The sequence below is a fragment of the Phodopus roborovskii genome, unplaced genomic scaffold (genome assembly GCF_943737965.1).
Source record: "Phodopus roborovskii unplaced genomic scaffold, PHOROB, whole genome shotgun sequence".
Taxonomy (NCBI): Eukaryota; Metazoa; Chordata; class Mammalia; order Rodentia; family Cricetidae; genus Phodopus; species Phodopus roborovskii.
In genome coordinates, this window is record NW_026126602.1 from 12,090,831 (window position 1) to 12,114,871 (window position 24,041).

The 24,041-nt window shown below is 38.6% G+C and overlaps 1 protein-coding gene across 2 annotated transcripts in view; it reads left to right on the forward strand.

Moving 5' to 3' along the window:
- Nsun6 (NOP2/Sun RNA methyltransferase 6) overlaps window positions 1–22,109 on the forward strand; it is a 54,180-nt gene extending 32,071 nt beyond the window's left edge. For both annotated transcript variants that reach the window (XM_051205702.1, XM_051205701.1), the window contains exons 8-11: window positions 10,637–10,781; window positions 15,598–15,746; window positions 19,703–19,828; window positions 21,550–22,109. In XM_051205702.1, the coding sequence (XP_051061659.1) occupies window positions 10,637–10,781; window positions 15,598–15,746; window positions 19,703–19,828; window positions 21,550–21,783 (654 nt within the window). In that variant the 3' untranslated portion in view covers window positions 21,784–22,109. The remainder of the gene's footprint in view (window positions 1–10,636; window positions 10,782–15,597; window positions 15,747–19,702; window positions 19,829–21,549) is intronic.
- The last annotated feature ends 1,932 nt before the right edge of the window (window positions 22,110–24,041 follow it).

A 24,041-nucleotide genomic window follows, 5' to 3' on the forward strand; every position in this document is an offset into this window, starting at 1 on the left:
TATCATATCATCTGCAAATAGAGACAGTTTGACTTCTTCCTTTCCAATTTGGATGCCCTTGATCTCCTTTTGTTGTCTTATAGCATTAGCTAGAACTTCTAGTACGATATTGAAGAGATATGGAGAGAGAGGACAGCCTTGTCTTGTTCCTGATTTTAGAGGAATTGGCTTAAGTTTCTCTCCATTCAGTTTGATGTTGGCAGTTGGTTTGCTGTATATTGCTCTTATTATGTTTAGGTATGTTCCTGTTATCCCTGACCTCTCTAATACCTTTATCATGAAAGGGTGTTGAATTTTATCGAAGGCTTTTTCTGCATCTAGGGAGATAATCATATGGTTTTTCTTTTTCCGTTTGTTTATATGGTGGATCATGTTGATAGATTTTCGTATGTTAAACCATCCCTGCAATCCATGTATGAAGCCTACTTGATCATGGTGGATGATTTCTCTGATGTATTTTTGAATTCGGTTTGCCATTATTTTATTGAGTATTTTTGCATCGATGTTCATCAGGGATATTGGTCTGTAGTTTTCTTTCTTAGTTGTGTCTTTGTGAGGTTTGGGTACCAAAGTTATTGTGGCCTCATAAAAAGAGATTGGCAATAAACCTTCTGTTTCTATCTTGTGGAACAGTTTGAGGAGTAGTGGTATTAGTTCTTCCTTGAATGTCTGGTAGAATTCTGCACTGAATCCATCTGGCCCTGGACTTTTTTTTCGTTGGAAGGCTTTCGATGACTGCTTCTATTTCATTTCGGGTTATAGGTCTATTTAAGTTGTTTGTCTGTTCTTGATTTAATTTTGGTAAGTGATAGTTATCCAGAAACTTGTCCATTTCCTTTGAATTTTCAATTTTTGTGGAATACAGATTTTCGAAGTATGACCTGAAAATTGTCTGGATTTCCTCTGTGTCTGTTGTTATGTTCCCCATTTCGTTTCTGATTTTGTTAATTTGCATGTTCTGTCTCTGCTTTTTCGTTAATTTGGATAAAGGTTTATCAATCTTGTTGATTTTCTCAAAAAACCAACTCTTTGTTGCATTGATTTTTTGTATTGTTTTCCTGGTTTCTATTTTGTTGATTTCAGCCCTCAAGTTGATTATTTCCTGGCGTCTGCTCCTGCGGGGTGAATTCGCTTCTCTCTGTTCTAAGGTTTTCAGTTGCGCTGTTAATTCATTTATGTGACTATCCTCTGTTTTCTTCATATGGGCACTTAGTGCAATGAACTTCCCTCGTAGCACTGCTTTCAAGGTGTCCCATAAGTTCGGGTATGTTGTATCCTCATTCTCGTTGAATATTAGAATGTCTTTAATTTCTTTCTTTATTTCTTCTTTGACCCAGGAGTGGTGCAATTGCACATTGTTAAGTTTCCATGAGTTTGCAGGTTTTCTGCTATTTGTATTGTTGTTGAATTCCAATTTTAAAGCATGGTGGTCCGATAAGATAGAGGGGACTATTTCTATTCTCTTGTATCTGTTGAGGTTTGTTATGTCTCCTAGTATGTGGTCGATTTTAGAGAAGGTTCCATGTGGAGCAGAGAAGAAGGTATATTCTTTTGTCTTTGGATGGAATGTTCTATAGATGTCTGTTAGCCCCAGTTGAGACATAACTTCTGTTAATTCTTTTGTTTCTTTGTTGAGTTTCTGATTTGTGGTCCTGTCTAGTGTTGAGAGTGGTGTATTGAAGTCTCCCACTATAAGTGTGTGAGGTTTTATATGAGCTTTGAGTTTTAGTAGTGTTTCTTTTACGAATGTGGGTGGCTTTGTATTAGGGGCATAGATGTTCAGAATTGAGACTTTGTGTTGATGGATTTCTCCTGAGATGAATATGAAATGACCGTCTTCATCTCTTTTGACTAGTTTTGGTTTGAAGTCTAGCTTGTTAGATATTAGGATAGCTACGCCTGCTTGCTTCTTATTTCCATTTGATTGGAAAATCTTTTCCCAACCCTTTACCCTGAGGTAATGTCTATCTTTGGAGCTAAGATGTGTTTCTTGTATGCAGCAGAAGGATGGATTCTGTCTTCGTATCCATTCTGTTAATCTGTGTCTTTTTATAGGTGAGTTAAGACCATTAATGTTGAGGGTGAGTAAGGACCATTGATTGTTGATGGTTGTTTGATTTAGGTTTGTTGTTGGCAGTGGTATTGTGAATATATTTGTTCTGCTTCACCCTAGGTTTCTGGTGTAGTTGGATTATCTGTTGCCTACATTTTTGTGGGCGTAGTTACCTTCCTTGGGTTGGAATTTTCCTTCCAATACTTTCTGTAGGGCTGGATTTGTAGATACATATTGGGAAAATCTGGTTTTGTCATTGAATATCTTGTTCTCTCCATCTATATTGACTGAGAGTTTTGCTGGATATAGTAGCCTAGGCTGGCATCCGTGTTCTCTTAATACTTTTAGAACATCTATCCAGGACCTTCTGGCCTTGAGGGTTTCCATGGAGAAGTCAGGTGTAATTTTGATAGGTCTGCCTTTATATGTTACCTGTCCTTTTTCCTTCGCTGCTCTTAATAGTCTTTCTTTATTCTGTATGCTAGGTGTTTTGATTATTATATGTCGAGGGGTCTTTTTTCTTTGGTCCAGCCTATTTGGGGTTCGGTATGCTTCTTGTACTTTCATGGGCATGTCCTTCTTCAGATTTGGAAAGTTTTCCTCGATGATTTTGTTGAATATGTTTTCAGCACCTTTGAGCTGGGCTTCCTCACCTTCCTCTATGCCTATTATTCTTAGGTTTGGCCTTTTCATGGTGTCCCACATTTCCTGGATATTGTGTGTTAAGGATTTGTTGGATTTATGGTTTTCTTTGGTCGATGAATCTATTTCTTCTAGTTTATCTTCTGCGCCTGAGATTCTCTCTTCCATCTCTTGAATTCTATTGGTTATGCTTGTGTCCGTGGTTTCCGATTTTTTGCCCAGCTTTTCAATTTCCAGCTTTCCTTCCATTTGTGTTGCCTTTATTTTCTCAATTTCGGTTTTCAAATCTTGAACCGTTTCCTTCACCTGGTTAATTGTTTTTTCTTGGCTTTCTGTACTTTCCTTAAGGAATTTGTTCATTTCTTCCACTTTTTTGTTTGTTTTTTCCTCTATTTCTTTAAGGGATTTTCTCATATCTTCTTTGAGGGCCTCTATCATTTTTATGATGGTGATTTTTAAGTCGTACCCTTCTGCTTCCTCTGCTTTGTTGTTGTGTTCCATTCTAGTTGGTGTAGATTCCCTAGATTCTGGTGGTGTCATGTTTGTCTTTCTGTTGTTAGGTGTTCTCTTGTATTGCCTTCTTCCCATAGTTTCTTCCTGTAGGTGTTGGTGGTGTCTCTTCCCTCTCTCTATGGTCCTTCCCAGATGGGCTTATGTGGATCAAAGATTCAATGTCTGTATCTCTGTGTGGTCCAAGCTCTCTAGGAGGCTTCTCTCTGGCCAATAGCCGGCAGAAGAGGATGAGGGCTGGACTGGAACTTGAGAAGGTTTTGCAGGGTAGTGGGATCTCACTGGAAACTGGCGCTCTCCAGCTGAGACCTCCTTCTTTGGCAGGGGCCTGGATTTGTGGGTCAAGGATCTTGCCTGCAGGAACTCCAAGTGGACCAGCAGAGATAGGCGGATCTCTGGGAGGGGCCTGGGACTCCAGCAGAGGACTGGAGGCGGGGTCAGGGACCAAGCCGGTGGAAATTACAGGTGGTCCCATGTGGATAGTCAGGTCTCCTTTGTTCGGAGTTGCTCCGAGAGGTCTCCGAAGTAGGGTGGACTGTTGGCTCCACCCTCTGTCCCAGTGCTCAACCAGAGGGGCAGGACCGTAGGTGGGGTAGGGCACAGGGTGGGGGGGGTAGGCTGGAGGTTGGGATGGGTGGGGGTGTATCAGAGCTCCAAGGGTGCTCTCAAAGGGGACCGGAGACAGGAGCAGCAGGATCAGGGGCCAATCCAGGGAGTTCAGGCAGGGGAGGGGGGAAAAGAGGTTGAAGGGGACAGGCAGCCCCAATTGGGCCCAGACTCACCTCTGGCCAATAGCCAGCAGAAGAGGACGAGGGCTGGGCTGGAACTTGAGAAATCAGATGTTCATAGGTTTGTGGGTTAAAATCAGGGTTTCCAACTCAAATCCATTGGTCTACCTGTCTATTTTTGTGCCAATACCAAGCTGTTTTCAGGACTATAGCTCTAAAGTAGAGCTTAAAGTCAGGGATGGTGATGCCTCCTGAAGTTCCTTTATTGTACAGGGTTGTTTTGGTTATCCTGGGTCCTTTGTTTTTTTCATATAAAGTTGAGTATTGTCCTTTCAAGGTCTGGGAAGAATTGTGCTGGGATTTTCATGGGGATTGCGTTGAATCTATAGTTTGCTTTTAGCAAGATTGCTGTTTTTATTATGTTGATTCTACCTATTCAAGAGCATGGGAGATCTTTAACATTTTCTGGTATCTTCTTTAATTTCTTTCTTTAAAGACACAAAGTTCTTGCTATATAGGTCTTTCACTTGTTTGGTTAGTGTTACTCCAAGATACTGTATGTTGTTTGTGGCTATTGTAAAGAGTGATGTTTCTCTGATTTCTTTCTCAGCCCCTTTATCATTTGTATATAGTAGGGCTACTGATTTTTTCAGTCTATCTTGTATCCTGCCTTTATTGAAGGTGTTTATCAGCTGCAGGAGTTCCTAGGTAGAGTTTTTCAGGTCAGTTGTGTAAACTAATCATATCATCTGCTAATAGTAAAAGTTTGATTTCTTCCTTTCCAATTTGTATCCCTTTAATCTGCTTTTGTTGTCTTGTTATTCTAGCTAGAACTTCAAGTGCACTATTGAAGAGAGATGGAGAGGGAGAGGGCAGCCTTGTCTTGTTCCTGATTTTAGAGGAATCGTGTTGAGTTTCTCTCCATTTGGTTTGATGTTGCTGTTGGTTTGCTGTATATTGCTTTATTATGTTTAGGTATGTTCCTGTTATTCCTGATCTCTACAAGACCTTCATCATGAAATGGTGTTGGATTTTGTCAAAGGCTTTTTTAGTGTCTAGTGAGATGATCATATGGTTTTTATTTTTCAGATTTTTTATATGATGGATTACATTGATAGATTTTTGTATGTTGTACCATCCCTGCATCCATGGGATGGTCATGGTATATGAAGTGTTGAGAATTCTGATTTTTTAAAAAATGTAAGCGCTCATAGCAAAAACCAACCAGAACTGTTCCTCTTCATAAAGTTCTCCTAGCTACATCCTAAATGTTCTGATATGACTTCCTTTCCTTTTTATTTTTTTCTAATTAAAAAATATTTCCTTCTTGATTTTTTTCAATAGTCATTCAGAAATGCATTTTCAGTTTTCTTACATGTGAGTTCTTTCTATGTTGCTTTTATTGATGTTTAGCTCTATTGTAGTAAAATTTGATAAGTTACAAAAATTTATTTTGTTTTATATTTGATAAGACTTGTCTTGTGGTTTAGAATGTAGTTAAATTTAGAGAAATTCTTGGGCTTCTGAGATGAACGTATGTTCTGTTGGTGTTGGATAGAATATTTTTTAAGGTACTATGTGGTTAAATCCCTTTGGTTTATGATGCAGTTTAACTCTGGTACCATTGCTAATTTTTACTTTGGATGAGTTATCTGAAAAAAAGAGTAAGACATTTAAGTCTTCCACAGCTATTGTATCAAAACCTATGTAGCCTTTTATGCTGATTGATGTTCATTTTATAAAGTTGGTGGTGTATTTGTATTTAAATGACTATGTCAACTTAATGAATTATTTCTTTCTTAATGTGCAGTGGCCTTCTTTATCTCTTCTGATTAATTTTTATTTACACTCTTTGTCAGATACCAAAATAGCTATGCCTGCTTGCTTTCAGCTTCCATTTGCTTGACTGATTGTACTTCATCATTTGAACCTTTGTGTATGGTTATTTTTTGTTAGTGAGATATGTTTCTTGGGAACAACAGATATGTAGTTGGATCTGGGGATTTTATCCAATTACCCTAGTCTTTGCCTCTGTATTCGTGTGTAAATGCACTTACATAATTTATGAGAGATATGTATTAATTAATTTTGTTTTACATTTACTTGTTTAGGGCAGGAGGAATATGCATGCAGAGCTCAGAAGTCTTACTGGGTTATCTCCATCCACCATGTCACATTTGGCACAAGTACCTTACTCCTGCTAAGCCATCTTTCCAGCTCAACTAATTCTTGTAATTTTGTTGGTTGTTTTCTACTTTGTTGGATTGGTGTGCCTTATTTTTTTCCCTTGATGGATTTCTTCCTAGTTCTCCTTTATTTAGTCATTCTTAAGAAATTTATCCCTTCCTGTTCTCTCCTGGTTAAGACTGTTTTCCTCCTCTGTGGTAGTGTTTTGGTTTTTGTTTGTTTTTCTCCTGTATCTTCTGCAGTTCTTATTGGCGGTTTTGAGCAGCTTTCATTTGTGCTTATCTTGAAATGTCCTTATTCTCCAATTGTTAGATACAACAATATTGACTGGTATTCATTTACCTTGAGGACCTGAAATATATTTTCCTATGTTTTCTTGGCCTTTAGGGCTGCTGGTGAGAAGTCTGTGTTATTCTGATGGGACTGTCTTTGTAGCTGACTTGAGGTTTTCCTTTGCATCTTTTAATATTGTTTCTTTGCTCTTTATGTTGACTGTAATGAATTGTGGATAGATTCTTCTCTGAGCAAAGCTCATTGGGTTTTTAAATAACTTTTTTTTTGGGTCTGGATTCTATTTCATTCTCTATATTTGGGAAGTTTTTTTGCGGTAATTTCATTGAATAGATTATTTCAGTACTATGAATGCTTATCTCAGATTCTTCAATCCCATGAATTTATAGTTTGGTCTATTATGTATTAATTTCTGACATTATGCTGTGTCTTTATTTTAAACCGATGCTTGACTTTAATATTTCCTTGACCCTTTTCTTTATATTCTGCCTTATCAAAACTGTTGGTGATACTTTTCAGGTACATTTTATTTGATTCACTGAGTTTTTCATTTCTGACATTTTATTTCTGACATAAATTATTTTAAATATCAATTTCTTAATGGTTTTTTTCTTTCATGTTCCTTTTTCTTCCATAATACTTTTTCCTTAATTTTGGTGACTTTTCTATATGCCTTGGATTGAATTAATTTGCCTGCTTGTTCCCTCTTTGATTCACCCATCATTTTTTACTAAGAAACTCCTGAAATTGTCCTGCATCTTCCTAGTCAGCATCTTTGGATGTAGTAGTTAAGGAGTTAGGGCATTTCCCAAGCTTCCCTGCCTGGCTTTGCATGTTTCTTGTGAATCTGTGATATGATTTATTCATTGGTTGGCCTGGACATCTCTGCTTTTATTTGGGAATTTATTGAGCAGCCTCCTAGTGGAGGCTTCTTGTTCACTACTGCTCAGAGAAGAAAACGGTGCCTTGCTGGAAGAACAACAATAGCAAACCATGTAAGACGTAGAAATACACTTAAAATCTATTGGAGCCACTGGTATTTATGTTATCAGTGTCCATGAAAGAGAAAAATGGTGAAACGTACCCAGAACAACAGAACACACTACAAAGTTAAGTACTCAGAGTGAATACAAAAGTAGTGAGAAAGTGGAGAGCTATGAGAGCACACATTACTCAGTGATAGTGTGGGATGATCAGTGAGCTAGAAGGGTAGCAGAGGAAGGGGAAGATGAAGAAATGATATTTAGTGAATGGAAGAAAATGAGCAGTAGTGGAGAAACACACGGGAAAACAAGGGAACAGATAGCCTGGGATTAGAACAATAGAAAAATGATTTCCCAATAATGAGATAGCTTAAAGGCAAAATTTGAAAGAGGGAAGCTAAGGAGTAAAAATGGAAAACATAAGCTTTTATTTAAAAGGTAAAGAAAAAGATGTTAATGTAAGCACCAGCACTTACTTACCAAATCAGGGTGTCCATAACATGGTCCATGGGAATGAGAACCAGGCTGAGTAGGAGGAGGGTCTCAATGAGATTGAGGCTGAGATAAGTTTATTCCAAGCAACCGGTCTTTTTATACCCTTAACAAAATAGAATACAATAGTAGTTTCTAGGATAATGGTCATTATAATTTATATAGGGCATGCAAGAATAATGTTTAAGACTAATTGTTCTGCTAAACTTCTGCATGCCTCGATGACCTCTAAGGGACACAGAGAAACACAAGCGGCCTGAGTGCTTTACTGCCTGAGTGGGTGCCTTGGCTTCTCAGGAACTGAAAAACACATGGTGCCCCAGGAGCCATGAACTTTACCCTGGAAAACAGATGGTGCATGCCTCTTTAAGCAGCTAGACCAGACCAACTCCATGATTCCCTCATGTTAGTAAGAGAAACTTAGAGGAGAACAGGAGACAAAAAAGAATAAAACATAATGAAATGGAGTTTTCTATTAATAAAAATTCATTAAAATGTTAAATTCATGAAGGGATATAAAAAATATGAAATGTTTTAAAACACAGTATGTGAAAATACTGCTAAAATGTGCGAAGAAGAAGGAGGAGGAGGGGGAGGAAGAAAGAAGAAGGAAAGAAAGAAAGAAAACAGGTGGACAAAACAGCCCTACAGACTACAGCTAGGATATCTGAATCTTCTTCGAATCCCCCAAGACAGCGCCCCTTACCAGCAGGAAGTAGTTTGGAAAGAACGACGTCCAAATTCCCAAATATTGTGTATAAATGTTTGGACTTTGTTATATAAAATTAAATAAAAAAATTATATATATATAAAAAAAAAAAGAAAGAAAGAAAGGAAAGAGGCAGAGGGGGGGAAAAGAGAAAAAGAGAAACTGAGTAGTTTCTGGAGTCCTTGAAACAAATTAGGTACAGTCAGATGAATTTGTGGCATCTTGTCTTTCCCATAGTATATGCTGCTGTTGACCTTATATTGGCTCCTGATTCCCATCAAGCTGTCTTTAGTAGCTTCCCTTTGCATACCAGGGTCCTCATGTGGCCACACCTAGCTTTGCAGTCAAATGTGGGCATCTTCACTCTACTGAAAGTTCTGGATTTTATGCTTTGCTGTTTTAACTGAGGGATGTCTCCCAAGCACACAGAGGCTGTGGAAAAGAACCACAGCTCTAAGACCTGTACAGAGGAGGACTTGTCTTTGTACTCTCAAAACCTCCCTAGTCATAATCATCTGCACTCCCGAGTTCTCAGGTTCTACAACACTGAAGGGTGCCAGGGCCTCTGATCTCAGGCTCAGCCCATCAAACACTACTATTCCCACTCAATGAGATAATGTCAGCCTGTAGAGGTTCTGATGTGACATTCCTGTAGCCTGCACTCTTCAGACTGTCAATCCCTGGTCCTCTTGCTCTGCCCAGCCAGCTAGCCAGCCCCCAGACCTGTAGCAGATTATATTTAAATTCCTTGATGTATGGTCATTGCCTGCTCTCTGGCCCCAGGGTAGCTCATTTTAAATAATAGCATTCTTCTTGAGATAGCACCCAGTGAATCCTAGGGAGTGACAACAGGGAGTCCCCTCTCCTGCTCACCACCAGAGGTACCATCTCAGCAAAACCTGCTCATGGCTTTGTCCTCTTCACCAGGGTCATCAGGGGATCAAGCTGCTGGGCTGTGCTCCTGTCACTGTCTTTGTGACTGTGACCCTCTTCCTCATCCCTCTTTGGAGGAATCATTGCTTTACCTGCTGTCATAGGGTTTCTATGGCTGTGAAGAGATACCATGAGCACAGCAACTCTCATTAAGGAAAACATTTAATTGGAACTGGCTTACAGTTTAGAGATTTAGTCTGTTATCATGAAGAGAAGCATGGTGATGTGCAGGCAGACATGGTGCTGGAGAGGAGCTGAGAGGTCTGCATCTGGATCCTCTGACAGCAGGAAGATTGAGTAAGCCACTGGGCCTGGTGTGAGCTCCTGAAACCATAAAGCCCACCCCCAAAGACACACTTCCTCCAATAAAGGCAAATACACTCCAACAAGGCCACATGCCCTGATCCTTTAAAATAATACCAGTTCCCATGAGTCCATGGGGCCCTTTCATTCAAACCACCATACTGGCTCTTCTCTTTAACTGGCTCACACTTGGGAGCAGCTGCTCAGTTGCCGCCTGATCCCAGTGTTCTATGGCGGCATTTCCAAAGCATTTTTCTGGGGTGCACAGAAGTTTGGGCTAGTGATATTCTCATTTTGGTTAAGAATTTTTGTAATTTGAAAATACTAAGATGAGGATTAACTTTTACACTCATTGGTATGTAACTCCTTGAAGCTAGATGTCACAAAGGAAGCTCACACCCACCTCCCATGAGCAGTCACTCAAGATTGGTGGTTTCATGTTTACCTTCAAGAGTGTTTCTAAGTTTCTTGAAAAATATAGCAAACATTTTTTTTTCCAGTTTTGATTTCTGTAGATTAAAGGTAGGCTAGATGTGAGAACAACTGGCACAAATGTATTTATTTAAAGGAAGGACTAGGTATTTAAGGAATTAATTTTTCAGTGCAGGGAACTGACTCTGGGACCTTGTACTTGCTAGGAAACCCACTACCACTGTGCTATACCCCTCACCCAATGTAAATTGGTGTACATTTTGGTTAAAAAATTCAGCGGGAGTAAGAGGAAGGCAGGAGGCCACAGTTTGCCACTAGTCTTTTGCTGGTTTTCATAATTGCTTTGAATTTATACTTTATTTTCATTTTTTAGGGTGAAGTAATTGCACTGGACAAAATAGTGAATAAAGTGGAAAAATTAAAGCAGAATGCTTCATTATTAGGGCTTCATTCTATCAGGGCATTTTGCTTCGACGCAACAAAGGCACTTAAACTTGATGTGGTTGATGGCCCAGAAGGTAACATTGCTTTTCTTGTTCTGTTTTCTTCTCATAATTGCAAGATCATTGGCTCTTGATACAGGTATGAATGTGGAGTGACCAGAAATTAAGATTATGTATTAGTGTTTATGTAATGTTTATTGTAATGTCTTTGTTAGTGTTTTAATGTGATAATGTTTAGGTGGCAAGATGCTTAAAATTTGCCCTGAGAGCTTTGAAATGCAATATATATTATTATTAAATGTAGAATCCTGTTGTGTACTGGATCTTAAAAACTTACTCTTCCTGTCTAGGTAAACTTAGTAACTTTTCTCCAGTATCTCCCTGTCCTTCCCTGCTATTCCCTGGTAACCACTGTCTGTCTATCTGCTTTTTAGCTTCCAGATACAATTGTCTGTTAGTGTCTGGCTTATTTTCATTTAACATACTATCTTCTGAATTCTTCCATGCTATTTCAAGTGGAATATTTCTTTTCAAGGCTGAATAATATTCTGTTGTGTATATGCACTACATTTTTTCATAACACTTCTTGTTAGTAGACATTTGAATTGATTCTGTAGCATTGCTGTTGTAAATAGTGTTAAATGAACATGGGAATGCAGATATCTCTGATGATGGTTCCCATTCATATATTCCCACTAGCAAGCATGATTGTTGTATCACACAGGTGTTTCTGTTATTTATTGTTTGAAGAATCATGCCATTTCGTTAGTGGTTGTATTAATTTATGTTCTTACAAGAGTATATGTGTGCCCTTTCTTCTCCATGCTCTCACCATATTACCTTCTGTCCTTTTCTTTTGATAACTACCTTCTCATAGGGGTCAGGTTATATGTCTTATGGTTTTCATTGCATTTTCTTTTAGGGTAGTTATAGTGAGCATCTTTTCTAATATACCCACTGGCCATGTCTTCTTTTGAAGAGCAATTAATACCCATCTAAATCCTTTCCCCTTTGGGTTGTGTATTAGTTGCTATAGTAAAACACTGACAAATACAAAGTAAGGAAAGGTTCCTTTTGCCTCACATTGTGGAGGTGTACACTGTTTCTAACCTCCCATCATGGTGTACTCTGTCCATGTTAATGCCCTCCTAGTCATGGTGTATTCCGTGTTAATGACTTTCCCATCATGGTGCAGTCTGTCTTAAAGAGTTTTCCATCATGGTGTACTCTCTATTGATGACCTCTTCATCATGGTGTGGATGGTGTGTGCAGTGGCAAGTACTTCAGGTATTGTAGCAAGAACATGAGGAACCGATCACATTGCATCATATGTAGGAAGCAGAGAGATGAATGCTATTTTCCATTTCTTTGTCCCCCTTGTTCTCCTGAACTTCCACCCATAGAATGATGCTGCCAGGTTTAGAGTGGATTCCCTCTCCAGTTAATCTTCTCTGAAGTGCCTCCACAGACACACCCTTACGGACACTTCCTGAGGTGTGTTTCTTAGGTAACCATAAAGCCAGTGAAGTTACAGTGATAAGCCATTACAACAATGAATAGTTGTTTTTTGCTTGATTGATTTAGTACATATAACTACTCTGTCTTTTGTCTGACATACTTAATTCATTTTATTCCAATAAATAACTGAGTGGTGAAGATTTGCTTGAGTCATCCATTCTTTACTTCCTAAGTGATTTTAGATGCATTTGCTTTCTGTGTTGCTGCCTTCTTTTATAATAGGTGCATTTCTATTGTGCTATATTTTAATCTTATGCTTATCTATTGTAGGTTTTGGTAGCCCAACTTACCAAACTTACCATCATAGGCCATGTGAAACTGATAATGAGTTTCACATTAAAAGCTCAAGGTTTTTTCTTAGCTCCTTTTTTTTTTTTTAATCTTGTTTTGAATTTTCTCCAACACTCTTTCTGTTCACTTGTAACACTTGTCTTTCTGTTCATTGTAGCTTTCAGCTCCATTTGTAGATGAGTCTGTCTTTGCAATGCACATTTTATACCTTTGCCAAAAATGAGGTGGCCATAGCTGTGCGGGTTTAAGACTTGTGCTGTGTTCCTTGGGTTGGTATGGTCTATGTGCCTGTGTCCTAGTGTTATATGCCTGTTGTTTTGGCCTTGTGGTGTGATGTGAAGCTGCATGTTACTAGCGTTAGCCTTTTTGTGTAGGGTTGCTTTGGTTATTTGGGTTTTGACTTCTGAGTGAACTTCAGGATTGCTGTTTTTCTGTGAAGAATGTCATTGGAAATTTGATGATGCTGGTATTGAATCTGTGGTTGGCCTTGCAGAACAGAGCCATTTTCACAGTGTTATTCTATCAATCCATAAGCATTGGTGGTCGTTCCAGCTCCTGATGTTATCTCCAAGGTTCTAAAGTTAGGAAAAGCTTCTGGTAAATAGAACATTTGTATTCTTACAGTATATTATTGTAGAAGTTTGTATTTGTGTTTCTAGTTTTATTTTATTTTTAAGACAGGGTTTCTCTGTGTAACATCCCTGGCTGTCCTACAACATGCTTTGTTGACCAGGGTGGCCTCAAACTCACAGAGGCCTGTCTCTGCCACCAAGAGCTGGGACTGAAGGCATTCACCAGCAATCCCAGCTGCCTATCTAGTTTTAATTAGAGAAATTTCAGTTGCACCAAGTGCATTTGGTGATCATTTTGTGATCTTAATCTTAATGTCTGCATAACAATCCCATACCATTAAGTGCATTTGTTTTTAGCTTCATGTTTGTTGCTATAGCAAATGTCTGACAGAAGCAGCCGAAAGAAGTAAAGATTTAATTTGACTCATGGTTTCACAGGTATAAGTCCATAATGGCAAGCAGGGCATAGGGGAGCATACGTTCATTATGCATCCAGTAACCAGAGCAAAGGGGATAACATCTAGGGCAAGATATTGCCTCCAAGAACGTTCCCCTAGGGTCTTCCAACTAGTCCTACTTCTTGTCTTCTCCTGCCTCCCAACATTAGGAATTAATTGGTGTCTTAGATTTGGGCCCTTGTGATTGCATCTTCTCTGGAATATCATCACAAACATACCCACAGATGTACTTTAGGTATTTCTCAAACCAGTTGAATTGGCAAGAAAGAACAGTCATCACAGTTTATTAGAAATGGTGAGATTATGCATTGCCATTACCTTTATCAAGATTACCAGGTATAGTTGTGCTATAAAGTGTGAGTCCATTCTGAATTCCAACCTGTTATTGGTTTGTCATAGTGTGGGGCCCTGCAAATATGAAGCTTCAGGAATGTATTCAGAAAAAATTGTAGTTTTCACATAAATACTTTGTGGAATTGCAGATTTCTTAGCTTTTAGGCAATTGTTGAGAGCTGTATTTCAGATGAATTCATATGGTCATAGAACAAAAACCAAAATGTATGAAATATTCCAATAGCTAATTTAGTATAAATTTAAATCAGTGAGAGACCACTTAGTAGGAAAATAAGCAGTAGGAGGAGCAGGGCGAATGGATACTTGCAGGCTGTAAAGCAGAAGGGGGACTCTTTGGTAACCTAGAGTTGCCAGCTTCTGGGAGGAGCCCTGCTTAGCCTCTGCAGGTGCCTCCACACAGAACAGGGACTCTCTCACTAGGACATCACCTGTAGAGGGCTCTGGCTACTCAAGTCTGTTACTTACAGGGAAGGATGGAACTTGTGGTGCCTAGTAGAAAAGGCTGTGGAGGTTTTGACAAGAAAACGGATGAGGAGAAAGTCTGTTCTCTATACCTGTTGTCTTTCCTTTCCCCACCCCATCACAACACATTTCACCTCCTGTTAGTGGCTCTTGGAGCCAGCAGGTAAATATGGTAGTCATTTGCACCATTTTGAGATGACTCACACTGGGGACCACTTGAAAGAATGAAAGCAAAATTTTAATAGTTGGCACTCAGGTATGCAGATTAAAAAACTAAAGCTAAGAAAGTAGATTGTGAAAAATATTCATAGATATTATGGGAAAAATTCCTATCTTTATAAAAGCTGGTCTGTTCAGTAAGGTAAGGCAATGGCTTTAGTAGGGAAAAGCTTCACAAAGGATGTACCTATTTAAAGAAAAAATAGTTGGACAATAAAAAGCTGTTTCATTGAGGATTTGGGGAAAGCAGATACACATACTCATGATAATGACAGCATATACTAGTATATGCTGTGGTTTTGTTTGTTTTGTGGGGGTTAGTTACCAGTATTCATCAAAAAATAAAGATTTATTTGAAAAGTATTTTTTCCAAGACAATAGATGAAACAGGAAAAAAAAATGATTCTAGATGGAGATGGGTTACGTTGATAATGGCTTGTGTCTTTTACAGCCTTCTAACCAGATAAAAATAGAAGGTAATTCTGGGTTTACATACTTTCCAGTAACAATGCCAAACTTGCAGGTAAAGAACATAAATTTCATGACTTTCTCCAGTAACACCAAAAAATCAGAAATTACTCATGAGCACACAAGGGAAACTTGATGGGCTATTAAACCCAGAGCACTAATAGATCATAGAGGACAGTAGCCATACACATTGCCATAACCAGAAGACTAGAGAACATTAGCCAGATGAGAATGCTTGACTCGAGACCAGCAACTCTGACCAGAGCTGCCAGCAGTGGGCATTACCAAGGAAACAACTGCCTCTTGACTGATGACTGGAATTGGTACCACGTATAGACTCTAGGGAATTATGGTTTCTAACACTGACAAAGTCAAATCTATATGAAATAGAAGTAATTCTTAGTTTAGCTAAGGACTTGCTTAAAGGGATAAAGGAATTTTCTTTATTCAATATTTTAGATTAATTTCTCTATTGCTTATATGTCAAGAGTATTCTTTTCTAGACCTATATGTAAGATAGCAGATAATGTTTATAATTCTCTTTTATAGGGTCACCTCCATTCTTACCAGAATCGTTTGACCGAATTCTCCTCGATGCACCTTGCAGTGGAATGGGACAAAGGCCAAATATGGCTTGTACTTGGACTTTGAAGGAAGTGACATCATATCAGCCACTGCAGCGAAGACTCCTTAATGTGGTATGTGATGATCTCTTGCTGTGAAGAAATTGACCATTGCTAGTTAAATGTTGAGTCTACCAAGACTGTTGTCTGTAGCAGCAAGCTTCACTATGATCAAAGGTTGGAGGCAATCAGGAGTCATAGGCAGAGACTAGATACATAGGTTTTGATGTAGCCACATAGAATATTTATTCAGCCTGAAAAGGGAGTGAAATTTGGTACATTCTATAATATAGATGGCCTTGGAGACTTTATGCTAAGTGAAGTAAAATAGACACAAAAGGAAATTTTATATGACCCTAATTATAAGGTAATTAGAATAGGCAAAACAGAAAATAGAACAAAGGGAGTTTGTTGAAAGAGAGGGTAGTTATTTAATGGTTACAGAGGTTAAGTTTGGGATGCTTGCGCAAATGAACACTTAAAGTCATCGAATTATTCAGTTAATATGATGCATTTTATTTATCTTTTTTTTTTTTCTACAGACAAGAGATTGAGAATACCTAGTGCTTTGTTAGTGTGGCTTTAGGTTTTTAAGACAGGGTTTTGCTGTGTATCCTAAGCTGGACTCAAACTCTCAATACTCTACCCTTAACCTCCCAGGTGCTGTTGTGATTTGTGTGCATCATCATGCCAGGTATAGCTTTAAACATAGGGAGCTTTCCTTTATGCTTACCCCTCCTTTAAAATAAACACCAGTAATCTATAGTATGTTTTCATTGAGACATTTAGCTAATTGTAAACATTCTACTACCTCTTGAGTGAAAATAGAACAACAAAATGAAAACATAATTGGCTGAGTTGTTCATGCATAATTGCTAATTGATGTAAATAATTCAGTATAAATAAATTACTCTTTACTCGTGTCTTAGTTGTGAGATTAGAAGTCACAAGTCTAATGCAGGGTAACATTATTAAACTAGGCATGATAGCATCCAGAATATAGAAGAATCATAGCAACTGCAAATTTAATTGATCTAGTACATTAAACATAGGATATTTGTGACTTTTTGTCAGTTTTCTTAACAGTATATTTCAAAATATTATGTGCTTTTTATTTTAATTTCAATTTTTCTATTTTTCAAAATTTATGAACAGATAATGTTTACTTGTCCGCACGTACTAGTCAGAATAAACCAGAAGGGCTCTGGACTGGAGTTACAGGTGGTGTGAGCTGGCATGTGGGTGCTGAAAACTGAACCCGAGTCCTCTGCAAAAACAGCAAACACTTGTCACAGTGGAGCCATCTTCCCAGCCTCACTATAATGTTCTTTTGATGACAGATGAATTCATTATTTCTCCCCTTTCCTACAATGACAATGCAGACTACAGCAACAACTAATATACTATGATTATCCAGTCACTAAGGTTGTCATCAAGTACATTTCTGTCTTTCTTGGTGCCTTCATTCATAAAGGAAGCACTGACTATGGATTATTTAACTAGTTTTCAGAATAGTCATCAAAGAACGTGCCTCTGGCATGAAAGCACCAAGCAGCTCATAGGATGCTTTCCAGACAAAATGCCTGAGGGTAAAATGAAGTTACTTCTTTGTTTTTCCTTCTGTTGTCATTTTTAGGTTATGGTGAAAATGGAAATTCAGAGAGGTTACTAAGAATTGATGGATGATTTCCATTCAGAGGGCCAGTGTTGAGGGAGAACTCAGAGAGCAGGTGTATGAGGCATGGTTAAACACTGAGAATGTGAACTTTAGGATTAGAACTGTCTTCATTTGAGCCACAGCTCCTCTACATTAGTGACTTTGGGTACATTGATTTCTAATTGGAGAAATGGGTTGTGCAACACTATCTACTAGGAATACTTCACTGAAGATAGTAGCTGGGCTTTATTATTGGTAAGGATTCTTTGAGAAAATTCATGTTAAAGTCTTTAGCATAGTAGCTCGCACAGAGTCACTGTGTATACTTTTTTTTTTTTTTTTAGTTAAGGCGAAATATTATGATCTTTTGAAAAATTTTTATTAAAATTAAAAAAATTATCAGTATACACACACACACACACACACACACACACACACACACACACACACACACACACACACACGGAAACAAAGTTGTCTGGGTGGGAAATGGGTGAATCCAGGATAAATATGGTCAAAGCACATTGTATAAGATCCTTAAAGAACTCATAGGAAGTTTTTATGAGCTTGAAAAGATAAACTTTAATTATGTAGCCCAGTTGGTAGAGTGCTAGCCTAACATGTCAGACACTTCTTGTTGGTATGACAGAATACCTGATGAAAATAGCTTGGGGAAGAAAGTGTTTATCCTGCTCATAGTTCAAAGATCCAGTCCATCATGGGGATGAAGTTATGGCAACAGGCGCTTGAGGCATCTGGTCACATTCCTTCTATAGCTAGATGCTGAGAGCAGTAGATGCTAGTACTCATCTACCATTACTCCTGGATGAAGCTCTGGATTAGATTCCCAGTAAGACATAAACTGAGTACAGTAGCCACACACCCATGATCCTAGCACTCTGGAGATAGAGGCAGGGGGTTATAAGTTTAAGAGTCCTCTTTGGCTAGACAGAGAATTTGAGACCAGCCTGAAAAGAAAAGAGAAGATAAAATAAAGATATCTGGGAGAAAATTACTTTAGCATGGTAGTATATATCCTGATTCCTTTTAAATATCTACAGCATGCAAAATAATGTCTAGCTTGTAACCAAGAAAGCAGACAATCCATGCCCTTCTCTAAGAGCCTCTTTTCTGACTGGTAGTAGTTTGTTATATTCCATGACGTTAATGCAGTAGAGCAAACAACAGAAAGGAAGGAGTGCTGTGGGTTCCATTTAGATCAAGAAGAACATTTCAGAAAAGGGGACCCATAAGCAACAATGGGTGGAATGCTATGTAGTAACTAGCAATTTAAAGAAGTCAGAGAGTTTCTTACTTGCCAAGGATCCTCAAGTAGCAGTGACTTTGGGTGTTACAAGAACAGTAGGACAGGGTTGCTAATGCAGAAGGGCAAGAAGAGCAGTGTGGCAGGAACATCTGTATGTAGAGCCTTGAAAACTCTTTTAGGACTTTGCCTGTGAAGCTGAGAAGCAACAAGTTGAAAAGCATTGCTCAGACTCAAGTGCGGATACTGGCTTGTAGGAGGCCTGGAAATGGGCTGGCAAGGTTAACTGTTGTGTAATCTGGCTGAAGGGTAAAGAAGCTGTAAATGATGGTAGTGGAAGTTGGGAGGATTAGCAAAAGCTGGACTGGGTGTGTTCATACACGTACTTTTTATTTACTCCATATGTATTCATGTGTGCTTGAGTGTATGTATGTGTACCGTGTACATGCAGGCACTAGCAGATGTCAGAAGAGGATATCCGATGCCCTGTAGTTGGAGTTATAGGCAGCTGTAAACCATTATATGAATGCTGGGACTTGAACTTGGGTGGTCTTTTAGAGCAGTAAGTACTTTTTACCCACAGAGCCATCTTTGCATTATATATTGAAAGAAAGGCCAATAGAGTTGGCTAATGGACGGGGAAGGTGATACGACTACAAGTATAATTGGTGCTATGAGGTCCAGGGCTGGAGCTTTGGGGAGGCTGGGAAAGCTTTTCCAGCAGGTTACAGAGAATGATGAGTATTTGTTTGGGGACACATTAATTGGGATAGCAGAAATGTTGACAAGATAACTGAATACATGCATATGGGGTTCAGAAAGGAGGTTCCCCTACAAATACATGATACAAAATAAAGATAATGTGGGAAGGGAGGTAACTGAAGGTTGTATGTGAGAGACTGAGTCTGTGTGTATCATAAAGCTCCCAGGTACGGCTACATGTAGTCAGCAATGTATGCATTGTGTTCTAACTACAGGAAGAGGCTTTATCTTACAGGACGACATTTTATTGTCACCAAATGCTTACAAGGTACCATGTGCCATCCTGTAACTTACTTTTGGGAATTTATTGGTTTATGGCATACATAGCCTGATCCTTGCTTTTTTTAGGCTGTTAAGCTGCTGAAGCCAGGGGGAGTGCTGGTTTACAGCACATGTACAATAACTCTGGCAGAAAACGAAGAACAAGTTGCCTGGGCCCTCACAACATTCCCCTGCCTTCAGCTTCAACCTCAGGTGAGAACACTAACATTTCCAGTCTTATCAGCATCTCAGAGTGTGATATGCACTGGAATACATAGGATGTTATGGAGAAGTAAGTCAAAACTCTGAAGGTCTCTATTCATAAGAGTGATGGTGTGAACTGACCATGGAATTCACATGACTAAATGATAAAGCATGCTGCATGCTCTCTCTGCATGCTGCCATTGTGCTAAACTGGGGCAGGCTTGTGTATTTTCTACTGTTTATACCACTTACATTAACACTGCATTTCAAAAAAATGCTTTTATTTTTTACGTTTGGTTAGATTTACTCATGTGTATGAATATTTTGCTCATGTGTATGTTATATACACCATGGGCATTCCTGTTGCCTGTAGAGGTCAGAAAAGGCATCAAGTCTCCTGAATCTGGAGTTACAGATGGTTGTGAACCACCATATGTGGATGCTAAGACCAAATCTGGTCCTCCATAAGATCAGCAAGCACTCTTAACCAGTGAGCCACCTCTCCAGCCCCTTAAAAGACTTTGTATTTCATTCCCAGTCCTCTGTTTTTCTGATTTGGAAAATATTGACCATTCTTGCTTCCTGTGCCATCCAGCGTGCATTCTGCAGCAATGGACTTCAGGATATCAAAAACTTAGCTGTGGGGAGAAACTGCAGTTCAGGAATGCCACCCTTTACTTTTATGTTAATGTAGGATATTTTTAAAGCCCTTTGTAGTTTGTTTCAGTGAGCATTAACCTGAGTTTTTTGTTATGATCTTTATTAAAGATGATTCGATTTTGAGATGTTTATATCTACAGGGATATTAACATTCAGAGACACCTGACATTGTGGCATCCTATGTAGAACTCTAACAGTCAGACATTAAAGGTTAAAATCAATCTAGAAATGTCCCCCAGACAGAGAGATGAAGACAGTTAAATGTAAATGAAATCGAGACTAAAGAACACACATGATATTTGTATAAAGAAGTAATGGAACCTTCTCCCCTTATTGCTATATATATAATGACTGTATTTTTTTTATTTTTTTGACAGTAGTTTTTTTTTTCCCCACCAGTGTCCAAGACACTGTCTGTGGAATGACATGTTGGCATTTATGGATCTTTGACACAAGTGGTTTTCAAAAATCACTGAATTCTTTTGGATTCCTAGTTGATGTAGTCATGATTTTATATATCCTTTTCTAATATGTATTCTTCTAGTGAGTGTAAAATAAGAAACCTATTGCAGAGTTGGCGTGGTTAAAAGCATTTTAGATGTTTCAGGGGCTTGCTACTTCTGCTGCTAGAGAATAAGAAGACTGACTACTCATTTGTTTCACTGATAAATTCTACTCATTGATTATCTATAATATGCCAGGCCCAGTATTTAAGAATTGGGTATTTTACCTATTATATATAAGAGTAAACGGAATTAGGTAGAGCTGTTTGCTTAAGTCTTATAGCTGAAATATGTTAGAACTGTATTTTTAAATATCATAATACTGGATAAGCATGGAGGATCCTAAATAAGTAAGAAGTCCGTCATCATCAGGTGGCCACATATCACTGCTTCTCTACTTCCCTCAAATTGGCATGTGTATCCCATAAAAGCAAGAATATTTACTCGTACTTCTACTTCTGGAAGGGGTCAAATGCACAGCCAATTTGTCTTTTCAACTTAAGCTATAAAGAGGCAACTTACTAATTGTAGAGCATTCAACCATAGTTACTCATTTCTTCCCAACAGGAACCACAAATTGGAGGAGAAGGAATGGTGGGAGCTGGCCTGTCACAGGGACAATTGAAACAGCTGCAGCGATTTGACCCATCTGTTGTGCCGCTGCAGGACATGGACACTGACTGTCTCGGAGATACCAAAGGAGAAGATATGATCTGGCTGGCCAACAAGGATTGTATTGGCTTCTTTATTGCAAAATTTCTAAAATGTAAAAGCACAGAAGAGAAGGTTTCTCGGAAATGAAAATTTGGAATATTGCATGTTGCTTTTTCTTACAGCAAAGTGTTGTCAGGCCAAAGGAGGGATGGTATGTTTGCTCTGGGAATAGGAAGATGCAGACAATTTCCCTGGGATCAGTGGCACAGTGTGTATATGTGATCCTGGAAAAGTGTGCGGGGGGTGCTGCTGGGAAAGCATAATCTGCCTTACATGATACAAAAGGAAAGGAAGAATTCCCTGTGGGGTCTGGACTATACTGTCAGTTTTAACTCATTTTAACTCACAAACATTAGTCTTTCTAATGTGAAAAAATAGTCTAAAGACAAAAGAATAAAACTCTAACCCTTTCATGTGGTTATGAAAAAAGCTGTTTTCTGTTCCAAAGATGGCAGTAGTTATTTCATTAAGCATTTGGACCATGAGCAGTAACCTTGATGGCATCATGACTGAGGTAAGTAGTCTTGTTACCTGAATCTCTGTCTCTCTTTCCTAACTAATTCTAAATCAAACCTCTTTTAATGTAAAGATGTATTCACTTATTTACTGTGTGTGATCTGTGTGTGGAATTACTGTTCATATACATGTAGAAATCAGAGGACAACTTTAGGAGTCCATTGCCCTCTTCTACCTTGGGTTCTGAGGCTAGAACTCATGCTGTCAGGGTTGTGTGGTAAATACTTTTATCTGCTGAGTCATCTCATCAGCCCTCAGCTCTCTTAAATGAAGTTTGGAGTTCTTAAAGGTGAAATATAGGTATTTACTTTGTAGATTAAAAACAACTGAGATTAGTCCATAGTTTGGCTGCATTTTATCATCTTTTTGGAACAGAAGTCATGCAAAATAGAAAAAAGCTTGGTGAGAAGCAGAAAATATTTACTGATAGCTGAGACCTAGCCTGGCACTTTCTGCTGGCCCTTGGCTTCTCTTGATGAATATGGGCAGCTACACAGAACACAAGCTCTAGGCAACTGTGTCTGATAGATAAGATAAAATAAAAGCTCTTCTTAATCAAATCTGAACTCACCTCAGACAAAAACAAGAACCTCACCTGTCTGCAGAAGTGACCAGGCATCCTGCCACTGTGGCTACTCTGCTCTGGATATTATATTCAGTCTGCCTGGACCACAGTAACAGCCTAAATATTTACTTTTCAAAAGTGTCATCATGTCCTCAGGCTGATTTCATTCTACCTTCTCTGTAGAACATACCAGACTATTTGTTATCTTTCATTTACACCCTTCCAAATTACTGGGCTTTGGCTGTGTCAAATGGACAACTAGAACCAATCGCTAATAGTTTCTTTTCCTTATAGGTTTCCTGTAGAAAGGTCTCATTAACAACATACTGTATCCATGATAACTGCAGCAGTTCTTGGACCAGTAAAGCCTTTGGGTGGCTTCTTCCTGGAGAAAGTCTCTATTGAACAGCTCTGAGTTCTGCACAGAGCCTATATCCATGGCTCTTGGAACATTGTGATTCCAGTTCACTGCGTGTTACCCTGAGCTTACTCCTACACTTAGGAAATGTACCAGGATAGATAAACTAGTGGGTTTTTGTTGTTGTTTTTTTAATTCACTATCTCTTCTTCAGAGTAGTCAACAGGTGTTTATTGAATATGAAAAAAATATATTGAATTTCCTAAGATTCAAGAATATAATAAGCAAGTCCTTATCCATTTTTCATTCTGCCCATGTCCAGGAGATGCCATTTTGACTAAACTGAAACAATCTCTTTGTGTCACTTCTGTTTCTGGGACTTGGTGTAGCCCCTCTGATTTTAAGCAACACCATAATCATTTTCTATCCTCTACCTGTACATCCTTATCTGCTAAGCTGAGGTGAGAATGGGAGACAGCCTAGCAGCAAATCTATATGTTGTCAACTTTTAGCCATTCTAGTCAATACCAGAGTGCAGGCAGAGCTCGCACCCAAAGTATTGTTAACAGTTTTCCTATTAAGGTGGGTGTTTCTCAGAGTATTTCTTCTTCTCACATTTGAAAGCAAACCATGCATTCTTCAAGAACACAAAAATGTTAGAAAAAGATGCAATAAATGAAAAAAGTCAGGGACACGTGGGAGGTTATTAACATATCTTTTTAAAACATAAGTTTTAATAAATATTTTTTCTGGTTTCATAGAAATAATCTATAATTCAATGGTAAATACATGTTAATTAAAACCCTATGTTAGATATTAGTTTATATAGCAAAATGAAGTAAAGCAGTTAATAAGACCAAGAGCCAACAGTATGATACTTGCTGGAGCAAGACCAGAGCTTCAAGG